Raw genomic sequence first — 25,198 nt, forward strand, 5'->3', positions numbered from 1 at the left:
ACAGAGACTCTTCACCCTGCAGTTGGAGGTAGGCAAAGGACACAGTGTAGGACTAAAGTGGTCCTGTTGACAAAGCTCCACCACATTCTTCTCACATCATCCATCATCCATCCATGTATCCATCCATCCAACATCCATCCATCATCCATCCATTCATCATCCATTCATCATCCATTCATTCATCCACCCATCCATCCATCTGCCATCCATCTATCCATCATCCATCCATCATCCATCCACACATCATCCATCCATCTATCCACCCATCCATCATCCACCCACCCACTCATCCATCCACCCATCCATCATCCATCCATCTATCATCCATCATCCATCCATCCATCATCCATCATCCATCCATCATCCATCCATCCATCCATTCATCATCCATCCATCCATCACCCACCCATCCATCATCCATCCATCATCCAACCACCCACTCATCCATCCACCTATCCATCATCCATCCATCTATCATCCATCATCCATCCATCATCCATCCATCATCCATCCATCCATCCATCCATCGTCCATCCATCATCCATCCATCCATCCATCCATCCATCATCCATCATCCATCCATCATACATCCATCATCCATCCATCATCCATCATCCACCCACCTATCCATCCATCCATCCATCTATCATATATCATCCATCCATCCATCATCCACCCATCCATCCATCACCCACCCACCCATCATCCATCCACCATCCATCCACCATCCATGGACACTTGGATTATCTCCACATTTATGTTGGTTGCCCACACAGCTGCTATGAACACCATGCATACCAGTGCACACATCTTCATGTAGACACGTTTTCACAGCTCCTGTGTGTCTGCAGCTAGGAGAGGTGTTGCTGGGCCACACGGTAAGCCTAGCTGAATCTTCCAAGGAGCCGCCAAGCTGCTGTATATCAGCGCCTGTTTCGCTTCAACTTCAGTGCCCTTAAATCCCACTTCTGGACTCTGCCAATCACCATGGTACACTCACTCCCGGGAAGCTCTCCAGAATGTGGGTCACGCTCTGCTTTCGGACAACTTGAAAAGTGGGCGGTCTGAGCATCACTAGCCCTGTCCCCTCCACCCGCTGCCAGCATCCCTGGTGATGTGCGTGGGATGTTGGAAATCTGTGCCAAGACCGGGAAGCAAGGAAACCCAGAGGCCAGTCTCTCCAGACGTGTGCTGGGACATGGCCACTGGGGGCCTTCCCAGGTGGCGCTAGTGGTGAAGACCCCCGCTTCCCAGTGCAGGAGACGTGAAAGATGCAGGTTCGATCCCTGGGTCCTGGAAGATCCCCTGGAGAAGGGAGCAGCTACCCACTCCAGTATCCTTGCCTGGAGAATCCCATGGACAGAGGAGCCTGGCGGGCTACACTCCACGGGGTCACAAAGAGTCGGACACGACTGAGCTACTAAACAATAGCAAGACGAGCAATCTGAAAAACCCCAAAAGAATGGGCACATCCTGCGCTGCAGTCTCCCAGGGCTCCCAGGATGGCGAATGCCTAGCATCCCAGGGCCAGGTCATCACGTGGACCCCGGGGCTGGACCAGGCTTTGGACGACACTGTGGGTGGAAACGGACCAGGAGGGACGTGCAATGCCGCACGTGACCATTAGGTGGTGCCATAAGACCGCGTCATTGTGGTTCAGTCCTAGGTCGTGTCCGACTCTTTGCGACCCCATGGACCGCAGCACGCGAGGCCTCCCTGTCCATCACCAACTCCCGGACTTTGCTCAAACTCACATACATGGAGTCGGTGAGGCCATCCAGCCATCTCCTCCTCTGTCGTCCCCTTCTCTTCCCGCCCTCAATCTTTCCCACCATCGGGGTCTTTTCCAAGGAGTCAGCGCTTCCCATCAGGTGGCCAACGGATTGGAGTTTCAGCTTCAGTATCCCTCCTTCCAGTGAATATTCAGGACTGATTTCCTGTAAGATTCATAACCTGACACAACCATCCTCCCAGGACCACTGCTGTCCCCAAAGGAAATCTAGCCAGGCTGTCAAAAGCCAGCCTGAGCCAAACCCTGGGAGGCGGATGTCTCACAAAGTCAGAGGTCAATTAAACAACAAAATATCTGAAATAGACCCCCAGACATGGAAAGCGGCAAAGTGGAGGAGGTATACATTAAGAGTCTGGGATTAACATGTACACGCCACTGGTAGTGCAGTGGCGAAGAATCCATCTGCAATGCAAGAGATGCAAGAGATGTGGCATCCCTGGGTGGGGAAGATCCCCTGGAGGAGGGCATGGCCACCCACCCCAGAAATCTGCCCTGGAGAATCCCATGGACAGAGGAGCCTGGTGGGCTACATTCCACGGGGTCGCAGAGAGTCAGAAACGCCTGAGCAACTAAACCACCCCCACCAAGATCCCCCCGTGCGTCCTCAGACCATCTCTTAGCCAAGCTGATTTTACCAACGAGGCCTGTGGGTAGCCTGGCATTAATTTTTCATCACTCCCCATTGACCTCCAAGAAGCCTTTTCTGTGGACATGTGGTCATAGGGGAGTCTCCTGACTTAAGGGAAGGAGAAATAAGTCACCTGGCCGGGGCCCAGCCTCCTGCCTTAATTGTTCTGCTGGTCTCATCTTGGAGTTAATATCCACAGGCCGTGGGTCTCCAAATGCTTTACCCTGGGATGAGGGTGGAGGGTCCCGTCTGTTTCCGCCTCCCAGACCAGGGATCGAACCTGCATGCCCTGCATCGGAAGACAAAGTCTTCACCCCTGGACAGGCAGGGAAGTACCAAGACCATCAGTTTTTATCAAGCGCCACCATGCAGGGAGCAAGGACTTCCACTTCTACACAAAGGGCATAAATACAGATTGAACTCGGTTTTCAGCATCTCCTAGCTGAGGAGGGTTTCAAACGTTAATTGGAAGCCTCAGGTCTGCAAGCCACTTATCAAAGAGTCCACGGAAAGAGTTCACGGAATAGGTGAAATTTTTCATCCACCTGATCAACTTTTATTTATTTTTTTTTAGTAGAGACTTATAAACCGAACCATTCAAAAATACAATGTTCCTTTTCCTGCGATTTCTGTAGTCTTGTCACCCACTGATAGTTGTTGCCACAAAGGTTTTTAAAAGTGCAAGAGTCTCAACTCCTCCTGAAAGCCGTGTTTGTTACTTTATTGCGTGATGATCATCTTTCCAAAGCGCTGAGGTGAACGCGCGCCTGTCTTTTGGAACAAAGAAGTTATCCCAGGAATGTCAGCAATGTTTCCTTGTAAAGCGACCCCCTTCTAAGAGGCAGGCAGACCACAGCTTCTGACCTTTACATGCAAGCCTGTTAATATCAGTGCTTCTGTTCACAGACAGAAATGCAGTCTGCCATGTGATTAGTCGCCCAGTCGTGTCTGGGCGTGACTTTTTGTGACCCCATGGACTGTAGCCTGTCAGGCTCCTCTGTCCATGGGGATTCTCCAAGCAAGAAGACTGGAGTGGGTTGCCATGCCCTCCTCCAGGGGATCTTCCCCACCCAGGTCTCCGCATTGCAGGCGGATACTTGACCGTCTGAGCCACCAGGCAAGCCCAGAAATTCAGTACATGTAAAATATTAGTTTAAATTTATTAGGATCATCCACAAGGAAACCTTAGCTATTTTCCACTAAGCTGACGCATATGAAACTTTGAAAGGATCTGGACAAATTAGAAAAACGCACACTCTAAAGATAAGAACCAGGCGATCCTAGAGCAAATCAACCCTGAATATTCACGGGAAGGACTGAAGCTGAAGCTCCAATACTTTGGCCACCTGATTTGAAGAACTGCCTCATTGGAAAAGATCCTGATGCTGGGAAAAATTGAGGGCAGGAGGAGAAGGGGACGACAGAGGATGAGATGGTTGGATGGCATCACCGACTCGATGGACATGAATCTGAGCAAACTCCGGGAGATGGTGAAGGACAGAGAAGCCCGGCGTGCTGCAGTCCACGGGGTCGAAAGGGTCAGACACAGCTGAGCGACTGAACAGCCCCAAAGATAAGAAAGCTGAGAAAGCAAAGCCAGAAACCACGTGCTGAAAAGACGAAATGCCAGCCCGGTCCTAAGGTGACATCTCGCTACTATGGAAACTTCCCGTTTTAGTTCACTGGTTCGTCTTGGTTTTTACCATTTGCTTTATCTTTTTTTTGGCCCCCCCAAATGAGCAATTCTGTTTTTGCGTAGACCAACGTGTAGGCTCAACCTATAATCAGAGAGGAGGATATCAAGGTGGATACCGACGCGAACTTCAACATCACCCGAAGACAAAAACACGCTGAAAAACTCACGCAACCTGCAGCCACAGACCCAGACCGCAAACTGACCGTTTTTCAGACCGGCTTTTCTGAGCCAGAATTCTGGAATCCAGGAACGGGGCCCCTGACCAAGTTTCAAGGCTGTTGAACACTGGTGACTTCACACGCAGCTCCAGGGGACGGGGCCCCCAGATCCATCATCGTCCACAGGAGACAGACGTGGTCAGGGGGAGAGGGGACGCGTTCGGGCAAGCTCCCTGTGATGAAAATGCACATTCGGGCATTCTAAGGGATGACGAGGGGGAGGCAGTGAGTGTTGAAATCATTCAGGCAGTTGAGTCAAGCCAGAGAAAGACAGCATCCAAAAACTCCCAAGAAGGATGCTCTGTCTTGTATTATGAATTGCTGGATGGCTTCCAGCTTGCTCTAGGATTACACCCGCCCCCCTCCGCCACCCCGAAGACCTGCAGCCTGTTTAGAGAGACACAGACACAGACACTTGTTCCACAAGCCCACGTAGACACGGAGCGGCTTGCCAGGGTATCCACAGCATCTCTGGTTGGACCACGGCCAAATGCTTTTTGCTCAGACACGTGAAGGCAGATGACCAGGAAGGAGAGATTTGGATGCTTGATTCTGCTGGTCTCCTGGGAGCCCTGGATCACGGGGTGGGGGAGGGACCCTTCCTGGTCTCAGCCGCCTGCCCCAAGCCCCTGGGGGTGTCCTCGCCCCTGACTTCCCAAATGCTACCGCCAGCTCCAGTGAGAACCCACCCAGGGGATGCGCCTGTTGCTTAAATGATGTCCACTCATCACTTTGCTTGTCAGGAACCTTTGGAGGGATGTAGTGGGGATCTGGAGTTCGCACATGCAAATTAGTATATGCACGCATGCTAAGTCACTTCAGTTGTGTCCGACTCTTTGCGACCCCATGGATTGTATCCTGCCAGGCTCCTCTGTCCATGGGATTCTCCGGGCAAGAATATTGGGGTGGGTTGCCAGTCCCTTCTCCAGGGGATCTTCCCGACCCAGGGACTGAACCCACATCTGTTACATCTCCTGCACTGGCAGGCGGGTTCTTCACTAGTAGAAGCTCAAACTAATCAATTTAGCATGCGTAAACAAGGTCCTACTGCAGAGGAAAGGAAACTATATTCAGTACCCTGTGGTCAACCATCATGGGAAGGAATATGAAAAACCATATAGACACATAATTGCATCATTTTTCTCTACAGCAGAAATGAACATGATGTTGTAAATCAACTATAGTTCAATAACAGTAGAAAAGAAATTCTTTTTTCTTAACTTTGCATCTAAACTTCTCAGCTAGTCATTTCAGCATCTTTCAACGCCCCCACCCAGAGGGTGAAAAAGTGAACATGTTAGCCGGTCAGTTGGGCCTGACTCTTTGCGACCCCATAGACTGCAGCCCGCTAGGCTCCTCTGTCCGTGGGATTCTCCAGGCCAAGAGTACTGGAGTGGGTTGCCATGCCCTCCTCCAGGGGATCTTCCCGACCCAGGGAGTGAACCTGGGGCTCTTGCATTGGAAGGCGGATTCTTTACCATCTGAGCCTCTAGCCCTTTCGGCATATAATCTGCTTCACCAGCCAGCATGTGCATGCACACACATGCACACACACACACGCACATCAGAGTCTCCTCCCAAGGTTGCCGCTCACCGCAGGCGGTGCCTTCTGCCGTTATTATAACCCACCAGATTTCTTAAACATGCCCATGGCATCCACCCAGTCGAACCCAGGACCGTGTCAGCAGTGGCAACCCGCAGTTTGAAAAGCATCGCACCAAAGCCAGGAGGAAGGCATGTCCATCCACCCACGACTTCCTTCTAAACTTCAAGTTTCCCTCCAGGGAGGCTCTGGCCAGGATCTCCAGATTGGTTTTTACACTCGGGGGCAGGAGAAGCTGTTAGGCAAACGTACACAGGTGACGGTCGGATGGCCTCACCGACTCGATGGATATGAGCTTGAGCGAGCTGGGGGAGTTGGTGATGGACAGGGAGGCCTGCCGTGCTGCGGTCCACGGGGGCGCAGAGAGTCGGACACGACTGAGCGACTGAACGACAGCAGATTCCTGCTCACCAGATCCTTCCTGGGGGCGACTGTGTATGCAGCTACTTGGCATTCCTCCCTCCAGGACAGCCTGAGACGTCCCCCGACTTGCCAATCCTGCCCGTCCAGGCGCCTTCAGCCCCTACCTCCTTCGCAGACCACGGGCACATCCTGGCCGCCCAAGGGCTTCCTCTTTGGCCCCAGCAGGTACCCTCCGCCCCACCTTATACCATCCTGACCGGGGACCACAGTGGCGGAGGCGGGGCTTCAGCAAGGGGTCCAGGGTCTGTCTGCAGTCCACCGCTGAGTCTTCCCTGACCTGGGTTCACAGCAGACCGGAGCCTCGCCCGGCAGTCACCGCATGCGTCCCGCCTGCATGCCCACTCAGTTCTCATCACAGGCGGCACTGCTCCCGGAGAGGTCCTGCGTCCTGCCCGCCGGACCCTGGAGGCCACGCTGCCCTGTCGCTTCAGTCATGTCTGCCTCTTTGTGACCCCATGGACCGCAGCACGCCAGGCCTCCCTGTCCATCACCACGTCCCGGAGTTTACTCAAACTCAGGTCCATGGAGTCGGTGATGCCACCCAACCATCTCATCCTCTGTCCTCCCCTTCTCCTCCCACCTTAGCGAATTCTCGTTTCCCTTGGTCTGCCCCATGTGGCCTAAAGGTCGAAGGAAAGGGGTGTGTGTGTGTGTGTGTTTGGGACAGTATCCGGTTCCTCACACGGCGAGTCCAGGAGGGTGGGAGACACACGTCTATGGACGGAGGTTTCCCGCCGGGCGGGCAGCGCAAAACCCACCTGCTGTTCCCAGCGCTGCAGCCCGTGCGGGGCGCGCCCCACCCCACCACCCTCTGTGTAAGGACGCTCTGGTTGAACCCAAAGCCCCCCACCCCAGTTCAACCACAGGCGGGAAAAGAGGAGGAAGGGGCATGGTCTTTCTCCACCAGCTGACCCCCGCAATCCTGAATCCTACATCCCGGGGTCATTACAGCTCAGGGCACCAGCTGTGGGCGTCGGATGGGGCAGGGGGCCCGGTGGAGAGGTAGAGGCTGGGGACACAGAGAATTAAGGAGGGAGGGGTCACGCGGAGAGGTGGGGAAAGACAGAAGGAAGGACGGGAGCGGGGGGAGGCCACGCGGAGACGCAGGATGGGGAGAGCGCCAAGGCTGAGACAGCGCCAGGAGACCAGGGCGCTCAGGCGCAAGGGGCGCGCGGGTGCGCGTGTGCCGGGGCAGGGGGTTGAGATTAGGGGGACGCGGCTCCGCGTCTCCGGGTCTGCGGCGGGTGCTCCCCCCCACAACGCCACCCCCGCTGCGGAGAGGCCAGAAGCGGGAGGTCGCCAAGGCTGAGACCGCCAGTGAGAGGTGACCGGGGCGCACAGGAGCCAGGGGCGCGCGCGGGCGCGCGCGGGGGCGAGGGACGCGGCGGGCGTCGCCCCCCGACCGCCCCCCACCCCGCTCCGCAGCCCCTCCTCCGCGCGCGCCCCCGCGCGCCCCGCACGGCCGCGCGCTGCGCCCCGCGAGGGGCCGGGCTTCCATCCACCTGTCAGTGCGCGCCCGCCGCCGCCGCCGCCGCCTCGCCGCCGCCGCCGCCCAACTTTGCGGGGACTTGCCGGGGCGCGCCGCCTCCTCGCGGCCGTCCGCGTCCTCGCCCATCCATGGCCGCGGCGCCCGCCCAGCCCCGTGGCCGCCGGGCGCGGTGAGCGCAGGACCGAGCCCGGGGTGGGCGCTGGGGGGGTGGGGGTCTCCCCACGCGCAGCCGCCCCGGGAACAGCCGCGGCCGAGCGGCGGGGGCCCTGCCTCGCTGCCGCCGTCCGCCCCCCCGCGCCGGGAGCCCCGGCACGGAGCATTGCGGATGCGGCGCGGGGCCGGCGCGGGGCTCCGGGCGCGCTCGGGGGTCGTGAGCGCCGCGCCCCGCGCGCCCCCCGCCCGCGCGCCCCGCCGGGGCCATGCAGTCGTTCATCTCGCCCGTCACCAAGGCCATCCTGGTGGCGCTCTTCATCTTCGCCATCCTGCTCATCCTCTACGTGATCCTCTGGTACATCTGCCGCGATGTGGACTGCGACCACGGCATCTGAGAGCCGCGGGCCCCGCGCCCCGCCGCGCTGAAGGGCGCCCGGGCGTCCGGCATGGGGGCCGCGGGGCCGGCCGGGGCGCCCCGCCACCCCGGCCCCGCGCCCCGCCGCCCGCGCCCCCTGCCCGTGACCTTCACGACGGACCGGACGGAGCGGGTGAGCGCGCTCGGGCGGCCGCCCTCCGGGGCCAGCCGGGGGCGGGGGGTGGTGGCGGCGGAGGTGTTGTTGGGGGGGGTTACGGAGAGGAGCCACAACTTCGCGCAGGGCGCGGGAGCCAGGCGCGGGACCGGCCCCGGTGGGGCGCTGCTCCCCGGGCCTCGCCGGCCAGCTGGAGGCGCTAGGGGGGGAACGCTCTGGGGGGCCCGCGCCCGCCTGGGGCGCCTTGGGTCCCTCCGAGAGGCTGGGCACTCTGGCCATCGGTCACCCCATGCGCAGCGGCCCGGGGTTCCCCCCCACCCCAGCCCGTGGCTCGCGGGAAAACCGGTCGAGAGCGCCCCGTGCGCCCTCCTCGCGTTCCCCGGCACTCCCAAGGTGGGGGGGGGGTGCCAACCCGCTGGCAGGGGGCTTCCTCCCCGCGTCCCCCCCCCCCCCCCCACTCCACCAGAGGAGACGCAGAGAAGGGAAAGCTTTGCCCCACACCAGTGCTCCGGGAGCAAGTTTGTGACTTAAATAAAGATCTTGTTAGCAAGAACATTCCAAAAAAAAAAAAAAGCATCCCTCCGGAGCGTTCTTCTACAGAAAGAACGTGTGAGCAAAAACACCCAGCTGAAATAGGCTGCCAATTTATGCATCCGCAGATAGCTAGGTCGTCTTCCTGGGGTAATCAGGGCACTCATGGGGGCGGTGGAGGCGGCGGGGTGCGGGGGGAGATGTTTTGGGTACCGGCGGTCATGTGCGAGCCGCCTCGACCCTCGACCAGCCCTGCCGTGTGCGGTTCGCGCTCCGCCGTGTTCGCTCCCACTAAGCCGTTTCCAGCCCCCCCAGAGGGTTACGGAGACCGAACCGGCAAACACTGTCTCCTGCTCCGCAGGAATGGTTGGAGAAACTCCCCCGAGGGGAGCCAGAGCGTCTGGTCTGGGTCGATCAGCGCTGTGTTCTGCGCTGTCTCCTGGGTCTTCTGGGTTTTCTCCTGTGATTAAAATCGGTGTCACCCCAGTCCAGCGACTGGCGCTCTGCGGTTTTTGCGCTGTGTATCCGCCAAGATCCAGTGTCTGGGCCCCAGGAGGGAGAGGAAGGGAGACCCATTTTTAAATGAACAAAAACACTGTTGGTTTGGCGGGGGGGGGGCCCGGGGGAATCAAGAAAGATCCCAGGAAACCCAGCCTCCCCTCCCCAAACACACACATACACACACACACACCCCTTGTAAAGGCGTCCTGAAGGCGTTCCGTGGAGCTGGCTGGGGGAACCTGTCTCCTAAGATGTCACTGTGTCTCCTACACCCCTAGAGGGCCTGCCCCAGCTTCCCGAGACCCCAGCTCCTTCCCCTGCACCCCCCACCACCTCCCCAGTTCAAGAAGGAAAGCCTGGGACTGACTCTAAACAGACCAGGCTAATACGTGTGAATTTCTGAAGCACCATGTAAATATTTGAAGCGGCTTGTCAGTTTCTGAAGCTCCCCCCATGCTCTAGGTATCAGGTGACATGAGCCGGGCAGAAGCAGGATGAAAAGGTGTCCGGATACCTTGAAAAACTGTCCCCACCCCCCCACCCCCTCCCCCATCATCATCAGAAAAAGGCCCTCACACGTCCGCGTCTCACACACAGCACGCGGCTCAAATGATAACACACACATGCTCTGTAGGAGGCCGCAGTGGGGACAAACAGAGACACTCCAACATCTAAACGTCGTTCAGATGCCTAAATTCTAAAATCTAAATCTAAATCTAAAAAAAAAAAGCTTTAGATGCCTGAATCTTAGATGAGCCTGGAGAAGGATGCTGGGATGGAGGGGTATTCCTCGTGGGACCCCCCTTTCTGGTAGGAAAACACAGCCGATGGGGAAAAAGAGCCCAAATTATGTAACCACGACCATCCTCTTGGAGTTTTCCTGCCGGTGGAGGGTCGGTCCCCATGGACACGCATGTACCCTGGAGCCCCGGGGCCCCATTCCCATCTGGCCTCCCTGTGGGTTCTTTTCCTCTCGGGCCATTTCAATACCAGCCGATGGCTGTCCCTTCCGTTTCCCAGAGAGGCCTTCCCGTCCACCTGCATGTCATCTCCACGACCCGGGAGACGTGTTTCTCCTGCATGGCCGTCCCCGAGTGTCTGCAGAGCGGGTCACGGCAAAAATCAGGGCAGAAGCGCAGGATTCAGACGGGCTGGCGGGTATAAAGCCAGCTGCCTGGTGGGGGCTCAGTGGGTGAAAGGGAGGTCAGAGAGGAAGGGGGTTTATGCAGAGGGATAGAGCTCATTCCGTTTGTGGTGCAGCAGAAACTAACATGCTTTGGTAAAGCCACGCTACCCCTGATAAAATAAGTGCTCTTGCTGTCAGATGGGAATTGTCACAGTATATAGACACCTCTCCCTTTCAAATAATAATCATCATAGACCAGCGTAGAAGCCTTGCACTTTAGACAAAATGAAACCCTGGCCCTCATGTTCACAGTGGCCTCTCTGATCTACAGAAGACCTTCCCAAATGGGCTTCGGGATCACTGCCAAGAGCCCCATTTCAGGTACAGAAAGCAAGGTGGTTTGCTGCCCAAGGTCACGGGGCCGGGAAGTTCCGAGGAGTCCCTGGCGAAGGACAGAGTCCGGCTGGCTGGAGAGGGGCCCGCTCTGGAGACCCGTCCCCTGCGACATCCTTCAGTATATCTGTCCACCCCTCCATCCCTTCTCCATAGAAGCCCTGAGACCTGGAGGGGGAAGTCTGGAGCCTTGGGGACCCTGTGGCTCTAATGTGTCTAAAGAAAACACAGCTTCCGCCAAGGATCGTTCTCCGGGGGTCCAGACAGACGAATCACAAGCCCACCCGGGGCCGCTGGTCCGCAAGGGCTGGGGAGAGAGTGTGACAAGGTGCCCTGCCACCTTCTGAACTTTCTACGGGGTGGGCAAGGAATGCAGAGTGCTTGCCAGAAAGAGAGAAAAAAAAAATAAAAGAATGTGGATTCCTATAAATAACACTTGCATCCAATAGTCCCCGAGAGCGTGTTACAAAGTTCCAGACAGTGAAAAAGGATTAGTATTTACATCGCGTTTTATGCTCCTGACAGCAACATGAGTCCAATGATTATCTCAATTATACAGAACAGAAGGAAAAAAAAAAAAAACAGGCTAAAAAGAAAATGGTTACGTAACTTTCCTAAGATCACAAGGAAAGCAAGATCCGTCAGCAAGTCTCCAAGCTCTCATCCCCGCGGACCTGCCTGCACGCTCACCTGTGTTTGTAAACAAAAGCTATCTCCTGAGTGAAGGAAGTGACACAGAGAAGGAGACATATCCCGTGACATCCTCACATGCAGAATCTGAAAGGAAATGATGCACACGAACTTATTTGCAAAGCAGAAAGAGACTCACAGACTTAGAGAACGAACTTATGGGAGGGATCGTCAGGGAGTCTGGGATGGACAAGGACACACGACTGTATTTCACATGGAGAACCAGCAAGGACCTGCTGGACAGCCCAGGGAACTCTACTCAATACTCTGTAATAACCTGATGGTCACCAGGGGGAAGGATGGAGGAAGGGATAGTCAGGGAGTCTGGGATGGACATGGACACACTGCTGTGTTTACCATGGAGAACCAGCAAGGACCTGCTGGACAGCTCAGGGAACTCTGCTCAATACTCTGTAATAACCTGATGGTCACCAGGGGGAAGGATGGAGGAAGGGATAGTCAGGGAGTCTGGGATGGACATGGACACACTGCTGGATTTAACATGGAGAACCAGCAAAGACCTGCTGGCCAGCACGGGGAACTCTGCTCAACGTCACGTGGCAGCCTGGGTGGGAGGGGAGTTTGGGGGAGAAAGGATGCGTGTATATGTATGGCTGAGTGCCTTTGCTGTCTGCCTGAAACCATCATGGCATTGTTAATCGGCTATACCCCAATACAAAATGTTTTTGTTGTTTAAAAAAAGCCAAAACCCGTATTGGTTGCATTTCTATTCAAAACAGTTTTAAATTGTGTTTCTATCTTCACCTCTTCCTTATGGTTTAAGAATAATGTTCTGTTAAGGTTTTTCTTTTTCTTTTTTCTTTTTGGATACACTACAAATTAACTGCTTAATGGATATTTCCAGGTGCTGTTGTTTACTATCTTAGGTCGTGTCCGACTCTCTGTGACCCCATGGACTGTAGCCCCGCCAGGCTCCTCTGTCCTTGGGATTCTCCTGGCAAGAATACAGCAGTGGGTTGCCGTTTCCTTGTTCAGGGTGTCTTCCCGACCCAGGGATCGAACCCAGCTTTCCCGCACTGCGGACAAGATTCTTAACGGTTTTGATCCACCAGAGACTGTGTAAAGACACCTCCAGCCTTCCCACCTGCAGCTTCTCCCCCACGTTCCTCAAACTGGAGGGTCTCCAGAGAGGCAAAGAGAAATCTCAGCTTCTTTCAAAGATCAGTTAGTCGATGGAAGTGAGCTCCGGGAGTCTGCAGATCAGCGTCACAGAAAACAGAGAACCGGAGCCTGCAGAACCTTGAAGCAGGGAATGTTGATGACATGTATAAGGAGGCTGTTTGTCAATCAGAGAAGAAAGGACTTTCTAGGACTTCCCCGCAGGCTCAGATGGTGAAGAATCTGCTTGACAAGGCAGGAGACTGCGGTTCGATCCCTGGGTCGGGAAGATCCCCTGGAGGAGGAGGGCATGGACAACCCACTCCAGTGTTCTTGCCTGGAGAATCGCATGGACAGAGGAGCTTGGCGGGGCTGCAGTCCATGGGGTCGCAAAGGGTCAGACCTGACTGAGCATCTAACACATTCCTGGGACTTCCCTGGGGGTCCAGAGGTGAAGAATTGGCCCGCCAAGGCAAGGGGACATGCGTTCAATCCTGGGTCTGACCAGGGAACTAAGATTCCATGTGCCACGGGGCTCTGAAGCTGCCAAATATAAAAATAAATAAATCTTTAATTAAAAGAAAGAGCTTCCTCACACTTCCACTCAAGCAGCTTGAGAGCAGACAGGCCCAGAAGTGGCTAGACGTGTTCGTTTCATGAGCTAAGTTGTGCTCAGCTCTTTAGCCGTTTTCTTCTTTTTTTTCTGGGCAGTTCTCTTTGCTCAGGATGTGTGACCCAGCGTGGGGGGGTGGGGGGCGGTGCTCAGCTAAAAATTTTGGGTTCAGGGGTTTCATACCCTGTGAGCTGGTCTATACACCAGCCTCCCTCCCACGCCTCGCCGTATCCCTGAAAAGCTACAGTCTGTGGGAGAAGTAAACATGTCACAATTCCAGATAAGTGACTCCGGGGCAGGAAAGAATCGGGTACGGAATCTGATTGTTAATCCTCAAGCTATTTTCAGCTTTAAAAAAAAAAAAGGAGGCAGAGAATGTTTGTCAAACCACCACGATGCCTCGTACCGTAGCTGTGGTTCCCATTTTTGCTTCGCTTCACAGATGTTCACCCTTAAAGTGGTCTGAGTTGCAGATGCTTCTGAAAGACGTGGGCACCAAGATGTAATATTTGACAGGTAATGAGGATACTCAGTCTTAAAGGAAATCAGTCCTGAATTTTCATGGGGAGGACTGATGCTGAAGCTGAAGCTCCAATCCTTTGGCCACCTGATGTGAAGAACTGACTCCTTGGAAAAGACCCTGATGCTGGGGAAGATTGAAGGCGGGAGGAGAAGGGGACGACAGAGGATGAGATGGTTCGATGGCATCACCGACCCGATGGACATGAGTTTGAGTAAACTCCGGGAGTTGGTGATGGACAGGGAGGCCTGGCGTGCTGCGGTTCATGGGGTCGCAAGGAGTCGGATACGACTGAGTGACGAAGATTGAGCACCTCACCCGTTAGTTTCAAGATGCCGTATTCGCCGCATGTCAGGCTACATCGCGATTGCAGAGTGAAATGGAATCTGGAAGGTGCAGTGGAGAGTCCTAAGTTCTAGTCAGGGGTGGTGGGCCGTGTGGCTGCTGGGGCCCCGAGTCAGCAGCTGAAGCAGAAAGTCCAAGCTTGGATGCTGGGCTGTGTACACAGGGATAAGACAGTTCATTCAAAGAGGTACGCAGCCTCATGGAATGTCCAGGCACTCCCCTAGTGGCTTGGATGGTAAACAATCCACCTGCAATGCGGGAGACCCGGGTTCAGTCCCTGAGTTGGGAAGATCCCCTGGAGGAGGACATGGCAACCCACTCCAGTATCCTTGCCTGGAGAATCCCATGGACAGAAGAGCCTGGCGGGCTACAGTCCACGGGCTCACACAGAGTTGAACACAACTGAACCATCTTAGCATGCGTGGAATGTTCTAGACCCCTTCTGTGCCTTTGAAATCAATTTGTCTCTAAAAGCCCATGTTCCCATAAGTCACATCCACCCCCTCCCCGCCACCTCCAACGCCAACACAGGCTGAGTCTGTGCACTCCAAATGGAACTTAAACTTGACCTTCTGGCCACACGGGGTCTACACCCCACCCCCGTTTCTCACTGGGAGGGCTGCCTCTTCCCCCAAAACCCCTGTCCCCACCCTGATTCGCCAGACGTGGACCCGCCACTGTTCTTTCCAGCAATGTCCAGCCTGCCCTCGACTCCCCGCCCACGACCGGGACTTTTGGAGAAAAGCTCAGCTTTCTTCCAGAGCCAAGCCAGGCAAATGACTCTGGAAGCCAATTTCGCAAATGTGGCTTTTAGCTCAAAATAGCAAGAGCAGAAGGTGAGGGCTGGGCGGGCCCTCGGAGGCAATTCCGTAACGACGCCCAAAATAGCACAAGGCAGACAGGAGCCTTCTCCGCTGGTGGGGCGAGGGGTCAGACGTGTGTGTGGAGAAGTCCGGTACACTGGTGGTTCTCAACGCTGCATTCACACCTCCCCTCCCCAGTTGAAAATTTTTTTTCTTTTTAATGAATGTATTCACTTATTTCTGGCTGCCCCGGGTCTTCATGGCTGAGCCCACGCTTTGTCTAATTGCGGCGATCGGGGGCTACTCTCTTGAGTTGGAATGTTTGGACTTTTCATTGCGGTGGCTTCTCTGGCTGGCGCGTCTGGAGTCCAGAACGCAGGCCTGGTGGTTTTGGAGCATGGCCTTAGTGCGTCCGGGGCCTATGGGATCTTGGGTGCGATAGAGGATGAGGTGGTTGGACGGCATCACCGACTCGATGGGCGTGAGTGTGGGCAAGCTCCGGGGAGTTGGTGATGGACAGGGAAGCCTGGCGTGCTGCAGTCCACGGGGTCGCAAAGAGCCGGATACGACTGAGCGGCTGAACTGAACTGATGTGGGATCTCCCCGGACCAGAGATCGAACCCATGGCCCCTGCATCTGCGCTCATATTCCTAACCACTTAGAAAAGAAAGTGAAGTCGCTCAGTTGTGTTTGACTCTTGGCGACCCCATGGACTGTACCTTCCCCAGGATTCTCCATCCATGGGGTCCTCCAGGCAAGAATACTGGAGTGGGCTGCCACTTCCTCCTCCAGGGAATCCTCCCCAGCCAGGGCTCGAACCCAGGTCTCCCGCGTTGCAGGCAGACGCTTTACCGTCTGAGCCACCGGCGGATTAACCACTTAGACCACCTGGGAATTACCTCCCCACCACCAGGTGGCTTTTTTAGGGGCTGAGAGCAGGGACAAGCATCTCCTGTAGGCTTAAGGTGGGTTCACGTGCTCCTTACAAATGCTTACAAATCCCTGGGATGTGTTGTTGGGTTTTCCTCTGCGTGGTGAGTCCAGGTACGTGGTCCCCGGGAATCTGAAGGGCAGCCGGCCCTGGCCAGCAGTGGCTGAGGAAGGTCACCTGGGTCTCAGTCTCCATGGGACCAGATGGAGCCCTGTCCCACCCCCCCATTCGCCTCCCTGTGATTCCTTAGACGTCTGAGCACGCCAGTAGGTGATGGTGTTTGCGTGAATGTGATGATGGTGGAAGTCATAGGTTGACCAGCCGCCCGGGGTGTCCTTGGCTGGGATAGGGTGATAACATTTATCACAGGTCAGATGCACCCTTGAGTCTACCCGTTCAGGACAGTCCGACCAGCTTGCCATGTCACACCTTACGCTCTCTTACGATTTTTACTGAAATATAGTTTCTTCACGGTGTTATAGTAGTTTCAGGCATACGGCAGAATGACTCAGTTATAAATACGTGCGTGCATGCTAAGTCGCCGCAGTCACGTCTGACTCTTTGCGGCCCCGTGGACTGTAGCCCGCCAGGCTTCTCTGTCCGTGGGGTTCCCCGGGCGAGAATTCCATTCTTGCCTCTCCCTCTCTCTCTATCTCTTTTGTTGTCCTTGTTTTTTGATGAGTGCGTGACAAAGCCCTCAAGTGTTACCACTCGAGGTAACCTGATCATCTTGCGATCCCCTGAAATCCTTTGATTTTTATCAGCACCGTGGTTTGCCCAGCACCGCGATTTTGAGAGACGTGTGTCGCCTCATCGAAGAACCGACTGTCCTTAAGCCTTCTTTGTTTTTTTTTGTTTTTATTACCTTAAAAAAAAAATGTGGCCACATTGCAAGGCACGTGGGATCTTTCTTCCCCGACCAGGGATCAAATCCACATACCCTGCATTGGAAGACAAGGTCTTAACCACTGCACCACCAGGGAAATCCCTTTATTGACTTACTTTTTGAAATTTCCTGCGACTTCTTCAGGCAGGTTGGAAAGAGTCTGGGATCCGTCTGCTTGTGAAAAGTAAAATTTCACTGTTTTTTTTTTTTTTTAAGGAACAAACATCCTAAAGTTTTACTCTGTCTGAAGTTCATTTTGTTCTTTGTCGTCTTTTTCTTTTTTTCCTTCAAATGTTTCTAGAGAGAAAATCTCTGAGTTCCTGTCCAACTCTTTGCAACCCCACGGACTGCAGCCCACCAGGCTCCTCTGTCCATGGGATTCTCCAGGCAAGAATCCTGGAGTGGGTAGCCACTTGCTTCTCCAGGGGGAATCTTCCCAATCCAGGGATCAAACATGGGTCTCCTGCATTGGCAGGCAGATTCTTTACTGTCTTGAGTCACCAAGAAAGACCTGTTTCTTTCTTTAAAAAAGAAAAAAAAAGACAAAGGAATTCTATTTAGGAAACAATTATTCCTCTCCTGGAACGAAAATCTCCCCTCTGTCTCTTGTTGAGCGCTCAGGGCTTTATTTAGTCCGCTGAGCTATAAAGAGCGGCCGCTTGCTGCCAGAGCTGGGTGACCTGTTTCAGGGCCTATATTTGCCCGTCCTCTTTGGCGCGCCCAGCCGCCCTCCTCCCTGTAAGAGAATGAGGTCCCGCCAGGGGAGGCCCGGTGTTGGCCTGGAAACCAGGATGTCAGCTTCCATCGCCAGCGCAAAGTCCCAGAACGACGGCTTCTGAGCAGCTGTCGTCCAACCGCTCACTTGTGTCTGACTCTCTGCGACCCCGCGGACCGCAGCACGCCAGGCCTCCCTGCCCATCACCAGCTCCCGGAGTCCACCCAAACCCATGGCCATCGAGTCGGTGATGCCATCCAACCATCTCATCCTCTACCGTCCCCTTCTCCTCCCGCCTTCAGTCTTTCCCAGCGTCAGGGTCTTTTCCCGTGTGTAAGCGCTTCACATCAGGTGGCCAAAGGATTGTAGTTTCAGCTTCAGCATCTGTCTTTGCAGTGAATGTGTGTGATTGCCCAATTGCTAAGTCATGTCTGACTCTCTGTGACCCCATGGACTGCAGCCCTCCAGGATCCTCTGTCCATGAGATTCTCCAGGCAAGAACACTGGAGTGGGGTGCCGTGCCCTCCTCCTCCAGGGGATCTTCCTGACCCAGGGATCGAACCCACGTCTCTTGCCCTGCAGGCCGGATTCTTTAGTGTCAGAGCCACAAGGGAAGCTGGCCTTACAGGGTTGTCAATGGGGGAGTGTCTGATTGCGACTGATAGGCAAGCCTCCTTGCCAAAGCTGAATTAAGTAGTGCTGCCGCTGGGGGAGCAGGGAGCAATGTGGCCCCTTACGGTCCTGGAGGCCGGCCGCCCCCAAGGCGTCTTCTGGCAATGAGGTGAATGCGTTGGTGGGAGCGCTGATGACCGCTCCTCCCGGGTCTGCTTGACGGGTGCCCGCTTGTCTCTCCGAGCTCCGGGGTGCACAGCGGCATCAGGCCTCATCGCCGCTGCCTTCTTCGTGGGAGGAGCCCTGCGATGCCTCCGACTGACCCGAAGCCCCCGCGTCCTCTCCCGGGCGGCAGACCCTTCACTGCCTCCCGTCTCCAGGGTCCCTTCTGGAGGCAGCGGCCAAGGAGTCGGGAGCTGACACCACCCCCTGCCCGTGGGGCCGGGACCCGGGCCGACCGCATCCTCCAGGTTCCCTGAGGCTCGTGTTCACGCTGGACGGCAGGCGGACACCACGGGGCCGCAGGGCGGAGACGGGCCCCGACCCGGTCCTGGAACACACTCAGTGTGTGTCTGTCTCTATCTCTCCCTGTCTCTCTCTCGCTCTCTCTGACTTCATCCACTCCCCTCCATCAGGCCTGTAGCATCAGTGAATTTTCACCAGCTCCCTCCACGACCGTGGTTCTGAACCAGTCCATCCTAAAAGATCAGTCCTGAATACTCCCTGGGAGGACTGATGCTGAAGCTGAAACTCCAATACTTGGGCCACCTGATGCGAAGAGCTGACTCATTGGAAAAGACCCTGATGCTGGAAAGGATTGAGGGCGGGAGGAGAAGGGGACGACAGAGGATGAGACAGTTGGATGGCATCAGCGACTCGATGCACATGAGTTTGGGTAAACTCCGGGAGTGGGTGATGGACAGGGAGGCCTGGCGTGATGCAGTCCACGGGGTCGAAGAGTCGGACACAACTGAGCGACTGAACAATGACATTCTGAGGCTGGAGTCTGAGACCCAGGTGTGGGCAGGGCCGTCTCCTCCTGAGGCCTCGCTCCTGGGCGTGTAGATGGCCATCTCTTCCCCAAGTCCTCATGTGATCATCCCTGTTTGTGCATCTGTCTCCCCATCTCCTCTTCTTTATGAGGACCCCAGTCCTGCGGGATCAGGACCCAGCCTAGTGACCTCATTTCACCTTCATTCTCTCTTTAAGGACCGTCTGCAAACACAGCCCCATCCCGAGGTCCTTGGGTGAGGGTTTCAACGTCTGAATTCTGGAGAAGATTTAATTCAGCCCAAGCTTTCCAAGTAGAAGCAGACGGTAAAGCAACTGCCTGCCAGTGCAGAAGACGCAGGTTTGATCCCTGGGTCTGGAAGATCCCCTGGAAAAAGAAATGGCAAATCCACGCCAGTCTTCTTGCCTGGAGAATCCCCATGGACAGAAACGAGACTGGTGGGCTCCCAAGGGTCGCACAGAGACCCAAGCACGCATGCAACCTGAGAGGTCAGCCCATAGTGCTCAGCGAAGACAAATTCCCCGGGCTCCCTCACGGCCCCGCGGGGGCTGCAGTCTTTACCAGCCGTGGCTGGTACTGGCTCTGAGTGTAAACCCTTGGATGGGGAGGATGGCAAGGTGATTGCATGAAGAGACAGTCTGGTCCGTGCTGGATCAGACATCTGGGCACAGAGCCAGGGAACATGTGATGGACAGGTTCCACCCGCTCTGTGCTAAGGACACACGGACACTCAGACAGCGACGCAAGTGGGACTGCTGTGTGGGGCTGGGGAGCCTTCTCGGGGACCCTTGCCCGAGGTCTCAAGGACAAAGAGGGGTTCTCTGGAGACGGCTGGGGAGACGGTCGGTACATACACACACACACACACAGAGGGTTGCTGGGGTGCCTGGCACCCCATTTCTGCATTTTTTTCTCCCTGGAAAAATGCTTACAGGATCTAGAACAGGGCTGTAGAGAGGAAACACCTAAGTGGTTTGCAATTTTCTGGCAGCCGGTAAGGTACAGACTTCCGGTTGAAAAATAAAGCAGTTGAAACTAAATACGTTGAAAAATAAATGAGTACTAAGGATTTTATGCAAGCATGATAAAGATTATAATATGACGTATACGAAGGCCGTTAAGAGGAAATGCTGAGAATTCTCTTCCCAAGAAAGACATTTGTTTCTTTAATTTTGTCTGTATAATGAGATGATGGATGTTGACTAAACGTGTGGCCCTTGTTTCATGATGTATGCAAATAAGATCTTTATTCTGCACATCTTACGCTTACACAGGCCCACATACCAATTGTATCAATAAATGTGGAAGAGAAACATTGGTGTGCCAAGAGAAACATTTGTCTGGTAGCCGCATGAAAAAGAAACTAAAATGGTAATGATGAAGTCAATTGAAATAATGTATTTGACCTGATCTCTATATTGAAGTAGTATCATTTCAACAGAGATATATATATATATTCATGTGTGTGTAGGTATACAAAAATGAACATGTCCATTTACATAGTAATAGAGGTATGTGTTTCTATTATTTAATGCACAACATTTATAGAAGGCAATGGCACCCCACTCCAGAACTCTTGCCTGAAAAATCCCATGGACCAAGGAGCCTGGTGGGCTGCAGTTCATAGGGGTCGCTAAGAGTTGGGCACGACTGAGCGACTTCACTTTTCACTTTCATGCATTGGAGAAGGAAATGGCAACCCACTCCAGTGTTCTTGCCTGGAGAATCCCAGGGACGGGGGAGCCTGGTGGGCTGCCGTCTATGGGGTCGCACAGAGTCGGACACGACTGAAGTGACTTAGCTTAGCTTATGAAAGCATCTATATTCTTTGGGTTTCCCAGGTGGCACAGTGGTAAAGAACTCATCTGCCAATGCAGGAGACAGAGGAGACAGGAGATGTGGATCCGATCCCGGGGTCAGGAAGATCCCCTGGAGAAGGAGATGGCAACCCACTCCAGTATCCTAGCCTGGAGAATCCCATGGATGGAGGAGCCTGGAGGGCTACAGAGTCGCACACACACATAGACTTTATGAAGTAACAATTTTATAGGCATATACGTACCTTCCATGTAATGTACATAGATATGTAACTTACTAAAGCTATATTTTAAAATTCTATAGTTATGTACATGCACTTAGAATTGCCTAGCCATCACGTATGTAATATCCATACATGTACAATATCCAGACATATGTGATTTACTAGAGTTATATTTTGAAATTCCATAGTTAGGTACACACACTTAGAATTCTCCGCCTAAGCATCAGTAAGAAGCTGAGCATCCTGTCTTCTTTCTTCCTTTTTATATATTTTATCATTGTAAAAAACAAATGTGTCTGGCTGTGTCAGATGTTAGGTGGGGCGCATGTTAGATGTTAGTTGGTTCCATCACCCGGGGATTGAACCCGTGTCTCCTGCATCGGCAGGCGGCCTCTTTCCCGCTAAGCCACCAGGGAAGCCTTCGCCTCGCGCTTGTTGGGAAGATCCCCTGGAGAAGGGACTGGCAACTCACTCGGGTACTCTTGCCTGGAAAGTCTCATGGATGGAGGAGAAGCCTGGTGGGCTACAGTCCATGGGGTCACAAAGAGGTGGACACAACTGAGCGACTTCACTTTTCTTTTCTTTTCTTTCTTTTCTCTTCACAACCCCTTTAGGGCCCCCGAAGGGATGCAGAAACCCTGGTCGCCCTGGACTCTTCCGTTCTTCCTGTCCTCCAAGTAGCAGTCAAGATGCCGTGAGCAGATTCCCCGGGCGTGGACCACGGGCGTGGCCGCGACTCTGATGTGGCCGGAAGCAAGATCCAATGCCCGCGGGTCCGGCGATGGGCCCTCCTCTGCAAACCGGCATGCCATTCCTGCCCACCGTGGGGGGTGCAGGGCGGGGGGCGGCACCCCCTGCGAGGGTCCAGCCCATCTCCCCATCACCCGCCTTGCCAAAGCCATCAGGAGGTGGTCAGGACCCCCGAGCCGGTGTCAATCTTCTCCGGGGACACGGGGGCCATGCCGGCATCTACAACCTCCATCCACCCTCTGCTCCTGGGGGTCGGGGTGGGGGGGTTTCCCATCCCAGCCCCGCCCTCCTGGCCCCGCCCCTCGTGAGTTTCCATCCGCCTGGCCCTCGCGCGCAGTGATAACTCACGCGGGCGGGGACCCTGTCGCCCAGCGGGGCCGCCCCACGGGAAGGCTCTCGGCTCATTCCCGGCTTGACGCCTCCGGAGGACAGATCGCACCATCCTCGGGGAAGGCAGGCGCCGCTGCGGTCCGACCCTCTGTCACGTCTCAGATGCAGCCTCGTTTGTCTTGACATCCGCGACCGCGCGCCCGGAGCGCTGTAGCTTCCTCCCGTGTGTGCGTGCGGGAGAAAGACGCCCCAAGGGGTCCCAGCGGCTCTCCTTGCCGACGCGCCCCGCTCCGAGGGGTTTTCAGTCCGTCTGCCGCGAGAAGACACCCGGATGGGGAAGAAAAGAGAGTGGCCCTGGAAAATACAAAATGCTGGAGACTTTGCACGCGGGACAAGAGGGTTCTGGGACCTCCCCCCAAACGCACCCGGTAGCCTCGGTTCTCCCTCTGGGACTCTCAAGGATGCCCCAACGATCTTTCCACGTTGCATCACGGATAAGACTTGTGGGAGCCCTTCCAGGCAGCCACGGAGGACTCTGGAGCATTTATTGTTATTGTTACTATTTTCTTTTTCTGTCTCCTCTGTTTAAACTGAGAGGGATCCAGGTTGACCGTGGAGGTGGGCCCCCCGCCCGGCGGCGTGCGTGCGTGTGTCCGTGAATGTCCCCGCCGATGCCGACCCCCCAGCCCCCCGCTGACCCGACCCCAAGCCGCTCACGAGCCTTTTCTACATCTCCCCCCACCCCGCCCCCCAAGCGCTCCGTCTTTCTGTCCCGCGGGTGTGGTCTGTGGCGCCTCCGTGTTGTCTCGTCCCGTGGCTTCTGCCTCCCCCACCGCGTGGAGACGGGCAAAAAAGAGAAAAGCTATTCCAGACATTATGGCTATTCCAGAAAATAAAATATTTTTGAAAGCGCACATCATGGCTCCGGCTCTTTGGTCTCTCGTGCTGGGCTAGTGGGCCTTGGAAGAGGCATGGAGAATTCATTTATCCTGTAGTCGATCAAGGGAAGAGGATTCTTTTTTTTCCCCACAAACTTTAAATTTTTGATTTTGTATTATGGTTCTTCCTGTTGTTGGGTCGCTCAATCGTGTATGACTCTTTGTGACCCCACGGACTGCAGCACGCCAGGCTTTCCTGTCCATCACCAACTCCAGGAGTTTGCTCAGACTCATGTCCATTGAGTCAATGATGCCACCCAACCATTTCATCCTCTCTTGTCCCCTTCTCTTCCTTCCTTCCATCTTTCCCAGCTTCAGGGTCTTTTCCACTGAGTCAGTTCTTCGAATCAGGTGGCCGAAGGGCTGGGGCTTCAGCAACAGTCCTTCCAAGGAATATCACTAGGGTATAGCCAATTAACAGTCTTGTGATGGTTTCAGGTGAATAGCAAAGCAACTCAGCCATTTCCCCTCAAACACCCCTCCCATCCAGTGAAAGTCACTCAGTCGTGTCTGACTCCTTGGCACCCCATGGATTCTAGCCGTCAGGCTCCTCTGTCCATGGGATTCTCCAGACAAGAATGCTGGAGTGGGTGACCATGCCCACCTCCAGGGGATCTTCCCGACCCAGGGATCAAAGCCACGTCTCCTGCATGGCAGGCAGAATCTACTCTCAGAGCACCAGGTTGCCATATAACCTTGAGAATGAACCTTTTTGAAAGAAAAGGGGGCAGGTTTGTCTAATTAAGTCACAGCCTGTCCGTTTATCCTGGGAGGCTAGCGAAGAAGATAAGAATTTACACTGTTCTTTCAAACCTTATTATGTTAAAAAAAAAAAAAAAAGATCTTGCCCCTCGTCTGGAACTCTGCACAGCGATTATAAAGAGTCAGTTAGAGGTCGGAGTTGCGTTTCCTGGGGTGGCTCTGATAAGGCGGCAATACGGTCGTCTTTTGCGGTCACGTGAAAAGTCTGGATGTGAATGAAAAACACACGCTCTCAGACCCAGCCCAGTCCTGCACAGGTTATCAGGAGACTGGCAGAAACCACGTCCGTATCCACAAACAGCCCCGGTGAGAAACTCTGTATTTTGGGGACACCCACATCCACTTGAATCCGGCATCCTCACTATTCTCGCTAAAATTCTCAGTCCAGACAAAAAAAATAACTTCATGAAGATGATTATCGTTAAGGGTTTGGGGCCCATGGTTCAGTTCAGTTCAGTCGCTCAGTCGTGTCTGACTCTTTGTGACCCCATGGACCGCAGCGCGCCAGGCCTCCCTGTCCATCACCGACTCCCGGAGTTTGCTCAAACTCATGTCCATCGAGTCGGTGATGCCATCCAACCATCTCCTCCTCTGTCGTCCCCTTCTCCTCCTGCCCTCAATCTTTCCCAGCATCACGGACTTTTCCCGTGAGTTGGTTCTTCGCGTGAGGTGGCCCATATTGGTAGTTTGGAGACAAAAAGGTATTAGATCAGGAATATTCATACATTTTGAAAAATCGTGGTGTTGTGGGGAAACATAAGAGAAAACATAAGGAATGATAAGGTCCTAATTCAATATCATGTGATAAGCCATTATGTAAAAGAATACCAAAAAATATATACATTACACACACATATATATACAATGTAATTGAATTCATTTGAGGTATAGCAGAAATGAATACAGCATTGTATTAATCAACTGTACTTCAATTAAAACAATTTCTCACTGTTGGAGACTTACCAGATGGTCCAGTGGTTAAGATTTCGCCTTCCCATGCAGGGGCCAAGGGTTCAATCCCTGGTTTGGGGGCTAAAATCTCACAACC

At 54.5% G+C, this 25,198-nt stretch overlaps 1 protein-coding gene across 1 annotated transcript; it reads left to right on the forward strand.

The window, feature by feature from the left end:
• Nucleotides 1-1,462: 1,462 nt before the first annotated feature.
• LOC122690616 (translation initiation factor IF-2-like) lies at nt 1,463-22,152 on the forward strand. The gene is made up of 6 exons (XM_043897497.1): nt 1,463-1,576; nt 6,476-6,525; nt 7,312-7,362; nt 7,556-7,677; nt 7,786-8,550; nt 21,985-22,152. Exons 1-6 carry the CDS (start codon nt 1,463-1,465, stop codon nt 22,110-22,112), a joined length of 1,230 nt encoding a protein of 409 aa, XP_043753432.1. The 3' UTR covers nt 22,113-22,152.
• The last annotated feature ends 3,046 nt before the right edge of the window (nt 22,153-25,198 follow it).

The sequence above is a fragment of the Cervus elaphus genome, chromosome X (genome assembly GCF_910594005.1).
Source record: "Cervus elaphus chromosome X, mCerEla1.1, whole genome shotgun sequence".
Lineage (NCBI taxonomy): Eukaryota > Metazoa > Chordata > Mammalia > Artiodactyla > Cervidae > Cervus > Cervus elaphus.

Excerpts from the sequence above, each read along its gene's own strand:
- LOC122690616 (XM_043897497.1), top strand. The coding sequence starts at position 1,463 with ATGGGCACATCCTGCGCTGCAGTCTCCCAGGGCTCCCAGGATGGCGAA. Across the intron at positions 1,577-6,475 it reads ACCAGGCTTTGGACGACACT|ACCACGGGCACATCCTGGCC; the intron begins GTGGGTGGAAAC and ends CCTCCTTCGCAG. Across the intron at positions 6,526-7,311 it reads TTCCTCTTTGGCCCCAGCAG|CTCAGGGCACCAGCTGTGGG; the intron begins GTACCCTCCGCC and ends GGGTCATTACAG.